The sequence below is a fragment of the Triticum dicoccoides genome, chromosome 1B (genome assembly GCF_002162155.2).
Source record: "Triticum dicoccoides isolate Atlit2015 ecotype Zavitan chromosome 1B, WEW_v2.0, whole genome shotgun sequence".
Lineage (NCBI taxonomy): Eukaryota > Viridiplantae > Streptophyta > Magnoliopsida > Poales > Poaceae > Triticum > Triticum dicoccoides.
In genome coordinates, this window is record NC_041381.1 from 574155620 (window position 1) to 574162102 (window position 6483).

Below are 6483 nucleotides of genomic sequence, written 5' to 3' on the forward strand. Positions count from 1 at the left end.
ATAGCCTATATATGTCGACACACTAGTATCAATGATCTCACAACACCATCTATCCCGCAGCCATTTCTCTCATTAGCTTCCTTGGAGCTTGTGATCATTAGTTGATCAGATAACATAACCAATTTTCTCCCTAGCGCTAACTTCCATCCCCCATCATATTTTCAGTTAGTACTACTAAGTCAGCAAGCTAGTAGATTCATATTTAATCCATGGAGACCAAAACTCTTATTCTGATCACCGTGGCCATGACCATGCTTGGGATGGCACTTGGTGCCAGCCACACCGTAGGCGCACCGCACGGGTCATGGGACCTTCAGACCAACTACTCTCAGTGGGTTTCGAGAATCAGATTCACCACCGGCGATGAGCTCAAGTTCCAGTACTCCGCCGCCGTGCACAATGTGGTGGAGGTGAGCAAGACGGGGTATGACTCCTGCAACGGCTCCAGCCCCATAGCGACTTTCCCGAGTGGTAATGATGTTGTTCCGCTTGCCACCGTCGGGACCCGGTATTTCATCTGTGGCGTCTCTAGGCATTGCGACGCCGGCATGAAGGTCGAGGTCAACGTCAAGTCAAAAGAAGTGCGGACTGTGCAGCGATGCCGACGGAGAGGGAACCGGCGTCGCTGCCAGTCCGAGACAGTATTAAGCTCAGCTGCGGCGGCTGGCGTCGATCAGTCCACGGAGGCCCGGCTTGGTCTGATAGTTGTTGCGGCTGGTCTTACGTTGTTCTTTTAGAGTGAACAATGATTCTGGTCCTTTTTTCCTTGTTCAGTCGTAGGAGGGTCCCTTACGGTATTAAATTCAATTCTTTTGTTAAATGTAATTGCATTCATTATAATTGAATTTAACATATTTTCTTGCAAAACCCCAAATAATAACCAAGCGTGTAACCATGAAATAAATTTATCAAAGATGTGTTGAGTGCAACAACATTACATCCATCCATTATATACAACAGAAATTCAGGCAGAGCTAAATTCATCTAGATAAGTAAAATGATATTTAAAGCGAAACATTGGGGTAAACACCCAGTGCAACATTTTACATTATTGGGAAATGTATGTACACACTGGTTTGAGATAAGCCTAAAAAGAAGATAAATGAAGAAAACAAACCCTAACAAACCGAGCCAAAAAAAAAGAAGAAACAGAAATTGCAAGACTTCAGATCGCCAAGCTTTGAAAGCATTGCCATACTTTGTTTTCATCTTGTGTCAAAAAATCTGCTTGCCAAGAAACAGAAATTACAAGAGTTCAGCTCGCAAAGCCCTTGTTCATCCTGTTACCATCAAGCTAAAATCATCAGCTCAGGACCCCTTACCCGAGATCCGCCAGATTTAACCCCGCCACGGGCTACGTGGCTTTGCTCTCCAGGGAGCGACGTGGTGGCGGGTGCTGACGGTGTACCTTGGCCCTGTGGGTGGTGAGGTGCACGGTGATGGGTGATCTTGGCGTAGCAGGCGACTTCGATGAAAGCTTTGCCTTGATCTGGATGTGGTACTCCCATTCCGTCGTGATGGGGTCCCGTTAGAGTTTCCTCGATGTGGTGGGAGTTGTGGTCGAGCGAAAGCTTTGCGCTCTGGCGCCGGCGGCGACAAGGCCTGCAGGTGTTGTATCCCTCTTGGGGCATCACCTTGTACTTCTTCTTGTCACCCAACTCTTAGGGTGAAACCTTTCTTAGCTTCGGCTGATGCGGCGGTGGCGACGCTTTGGGTCGTTACCCTCCTGGGGGCATCGCCGGTGAGGGTGTCTTCTTCTTGCACGGTGGTGGGTTTCATGTGCTTCTTCTCGGTTGCTAGCTCCAGGCGTTTAGGTGCACTTAGAGCGTTTTGAGTGTTCTTGGCTAGTATTATCGATTTTCTTTAGATCAGCTTATGAGGTTCTGCCATGTATCAGGTCATTTTGTATCGGTTTGGTTGTTTATGCCTTTATCTATGAAGGGGGCGAAAGCTTGTTTCGAGAGAGAGAACGATTCGTGAAATCGGTTGTCCTTGATGGCCTATTATAATGGCGCGCATGGTGACCGATCTTGACCAAATTCAGTCGAGCAACGCCTATTACTGCCCTTCTTGTATTTGTTATCCTGCCTTCTATATAATAAAGGTATGGTACGTAATTTATGTACCATTGTGAAAAGATGATTACGTTTTATTTTCCAATTTTTACAGTGGCGTACATCTTAATAAATCAATTATCGCGTGGTAGGAATATGCACGCGCGCACCAATACGTTCATAATTTTAATCAAAGATTATGTTCAAATAATTAATGTTTAGCACGCTCGAGCACCAGATCGATAGCAGCAGCCGCCAGACCCAGTCTACTCTCGGTTATGGATCCCATCGCCACCATTATTAGATTATCATCATGGTATAATAGGCGAGCCAAGCATGCACGCACCAACATGTATTTAAATTCATCTGGGAGTACTCGTATTCATGCATCTTAGACCTACTATACCTCACCTGGTTAACACGTTCTCACCTGATGAACCTAGCTTGACCAATCCATCGCCTATATATTTTGACATAGTGGCATCAACGATCTTACAACACCTTCCATCGTGCAACCATTCTTTCTGCAACTTCCTTAGATCCTATCAAATTTCTCTCTAGTGCTAACTTCTAGCTCCAATCTTTTGAGTTAGTTAGTTGGTCGACATTTAATCCATGGGGGCTAAAGTTCTTATCTTGATCACCCTGGTCGTGGCCATGCTCGGGATGGTGCTCGGCGCCAGTCACACGGTGGGCGCGTCGGCCGGATCATGGGACCTGCAGACCAACTACACCCCGTGGGCTTCGAGAACTAGGTTTACCATCGGCGATGAGCTCCAGTTTCAGTACTCCACCACCGTGCACAATGTGGTGGAGGTGAGGAAGGCTGGGTATGACGCCTGCAACAGCTCTAGCCCCATCGCGATGTTCCTGACCGGCAACGACATCGTCCCACTTGCGGCCATTGGGACGCGGTACTTCATTTGCGGCGTTTCAGGGCATTGCATCGCCGGTATGAAGGTTCAAGTCAACGTGAAGTCAAAGGCAGTGCGGACAATACAACGGTGCCGAGGGACGGGAAAGTGGTTCCGGTGCCGGTACGAGACTGTATTAAGCTCGGCCACGGTGGCTGGCATTGATCAGTCTGCGAGGGCGCGGCCAGGTCTGGCCATTGTCGTGACTAGTCTCATGTTGTTCATTTAGTGACCGACGATTGAGGTGCCTTTTCTTCTTGACGCACGGTGCATGCTTATTTGTGTATTGTAAATCGCTTCTTTTGTTAAATGTAATTTGTCCATTATAATTCGATTTAACATATCTTCTTGCAAAACCGAACTATAATCAAGTGTTTATAATCATGGAATAAATAAAGCGCAGTGCTAGGTGCCATTTGGCCGGCCCAAATTCTGGTCGGCCGCGCACTAGTCATCAGATGCAAGTTGCGTAGGCCGGCTGATTTGGCTGTTCAGCTCCTTCCTCCTCACACCTTGCGCAGCTTGCCAATGCCCCCCCCCTCGACAACATCGCACGTCCTGTCGCGTAGGTCCGTAGCACCGCGCCACGCTGGAGAGATGCAGTATCAATGGTTTCTGCCGCTCTGATGCTCGCAATAGACACTCGCACTAGTTCCAGCAAAAACTCTCTCTGGTTCCAGCATTTGCATGCGCTTGTTGTAACATCTCGCCGGCAAGCCGGTGCTCACCGTCGCTGATTCCAGCATCTACAGTCTCTAGTTCCAGCAAATGCGCGAGCCAATTTCAGCAAAAAGACTTCGCCTGTGGCCCGTTGGTTCCAGCAAAAATGCGCAGCTCGCAGTCACCACCGTCGTAGCTACTCTGATGACTGCTTGCAGCTTTTTTGCCGACGGGTCACAGAACCTCGCCACGTTGCTAGAAGCATGCCGCCATTCGGCGTCGGTCCGCGCCGTTGTAGCTCGCGGGAACCATGGCCGCACGGTCGCTGAGGTTTCGCAGCTTTTCTCCTGCCTCATTCGAGCATCCACACATGTCAACTCCAGCAAAAAAGATGACCGGATGCAGCATCTCACTGCTAGGGAAAAGCCTAGAAGTAGCGCTGGTTTTTGGCCTATCAGTAGCGTGGGTAGGCACGCTACTGATAAGGCGCTACAGCTAAAGCTTAGCAGTAGCGCCGACTCTGTAGCGCCGACTGGCACGCGCTACTGATATATCTTCTTAGTAGTAGCGCTTTCCATGCCAATCGCTACTGCTAACTACTAGTAGCGCTTTCGAGAATAACCGCTACTACTATTATTCCTGTATTCCATTTCTTTTGAATTTTAGGTCGTATTCATACACCTGTATACAATTTTTCATACAGTAGCAATTTAGAGATTGTTTTAACATCATAATGAGTTATTAAATCATTAGGTGAAATAACTTTGGATTAGTTTCAAGTGCATGGATCCAAAGTAACCAATGGTCACTTTGGATCCATCCATTTGAAACTAATCCGCGGTTCTTTCACCCAGTGACATAATAACTTATCATCATCATCATAATATCATTAACAACTTATCATCATAATATATCATTGTCATATAACTTCTCATAATCATCATTTTCGTCCATGATGAGACATCATATAACAACTTCGTCACTAGTTATAATGACAAACTCCTCCTCCTCATCATCATAGTACTCATAATCACTACTCCTACTCAGCATCACCATCAAGTCTAAGACATTGCAGTCATATATAATCAACACTAACTATTTTTTCTTAATAGTTAGGACCTACTCCTCTCTCCTAGCTAAAATACCATAAAATAGATAAACCGGTCCTTCACCATAATGGAGAATGGACATAAACCTATCTCCAACTTGTGGCTTGCGCACATTCATTTTGTCTCCAATTATTTGCGTGTGTGCATTCATCACTTTGCTCCATTCTTTGATTTTGAGCCTTCCATCATTTGAAGAAATTGAGTATGCAATATGGTAAGCCTCCGAAGGAGTTGGTCGTAAGCTAACCATATGCATATCACCTTCGGTACATAGCATGTCAGGCACAACCTGCTTCGGGAGCCTCTTTTCAAAACCGAAATAGTAACATATATAGTTAGCAATGTAGTTTACTTAAGAATAATGTATGCAATGAAGTTACCATCATTAACAAAATCTTACCAAGTTTTTGGCAATGAAGTTACCATCAAGCAATGTATGGACTAGTGGCACGTATCTAGTATAATTTGGGCTGATAGAGTGACTGGTTTTGAAGGCCTCAACATCTTCTATGAACGAGACAAGATAACCTTTCTCCTCACAATTAAGCATGGAATCATAGCTGTAGTGTGTGTTTTGTACTACCTTTCGAGTATTTCTTGAAGATAAGAAATAAGCTGACAATTATAAATAAATAAGTTTAGTACGGACGAACACCAAGTATTTTTAAATTAACAACATAAATTACTGAACTTAACAAATTAGTTTGACAAACTCACATCTAGGTAAAACTGGAGGCATATCCACATCCACCCAGATGTCGACATTATCATCATCATCATCATAATCTTCAGGACGAATATCAAATCTTATTCGTATTCCCTCCTCAAATCCATATGCCTTGCAGAGAGCTTCACAATTAGAGCAACCAAAATGGGAGCGATCGACCGCATTGTAGAACTTAACCAGAAACTCATAACCATGTTTAGTTCTTAAGTGAGCCCTCATCGTCTCCACATTCTCAAAGTCATCTAAACCAAAACCAAGCTTCTCCAATACATATGGTCTAGCATGGCACGGGATGTACTAGTCGAGTTGAAAAAAAATCCATAAATTACATGTTGAACAAAAAAAGCACAAGTGAGATATTTATTACGATGAAATGCTTGTCGTTGTGTACCGTACAAACACCGAAGGTCTCTTCCAGCTTCACGGTGAAAAACCTATCATTTTGCAGGTGAGGAAACCTGTCGCACACACCACGGTCATCGTAGCAGTACCCACACTCCAGGATCCCATCGTCATCAGACATCTCCTGTGTTCAAAATTCAAAGATTATAACTCGACAGCAAAACCCAAAAAATCCGGCATGACCTTTGCTAAAAAGACATATCGAGCACCTGAAATTTGCCGGAACGGAAATTAATCAACACTTCGGCAAAACATAGGCCATTTATCGATGGTCATTGCATTTCAGTGGTTCAAAATATGAAAATATCTTATATATAATCCTAACAGTAAATAAACTAGTTTTATTAACTACTTACTAAATAAACTAGTTTTATTAACTACTTACTAAATAAAGTAGTTTTATTAAGCACTTACTATAAATAAACTAGTTCTATTAAGCACTTACCAAATAAACTAGTTCTATTAAGTACCTAATATAAATAAACTAGTTATATTAATCGCTTACTAAATAAACTATTTTCTATTAAACACTTGCTAAAAATTCTACTACCCTAGTTCTACCCTAAATTTTCTTACTTCTATTTTATTCAAAACACCTACGATTTGCAAGAACAGAG

General features: G+C 43.9%; 2 protein-coding genes across 2 annotated transcripts in view; both read left to right on the top strand.

Moving 5' to 3' along the window:
- Window positions 1-65: 65 nt before the first annotated feature.
- Window positions 66-737, top strand: LOC119309001 (uclacyanin 1-like). Its single transcript, XM_037585132.1, has one exon. It carries the CDS (start codon window positions 210-212, stop codon window positions 735-737), a length of 528 nt encoding a protein of 175 aa, XP_037441029.1. The 5' UTR covers window positions 66-209.
- Window positions 738-2669: 1932 nt separating this feature from the next.
- The window catches only part of LOC119308993 (uclacyanin 1-like), a 33386-nt gene continuing 29572 nt past the window's right edge, over window positions 2670-6483 (top strand). The window contains exon 1 of the mRNA XM_037585129.1: window positions 2670-3156. Within this exon, the coding sequence (XP_037441026.1) occupies window positions 2670-3156 (487 nt within the window). The remainder of the gene's footprint in view (window positions 3157-6483) is intronic.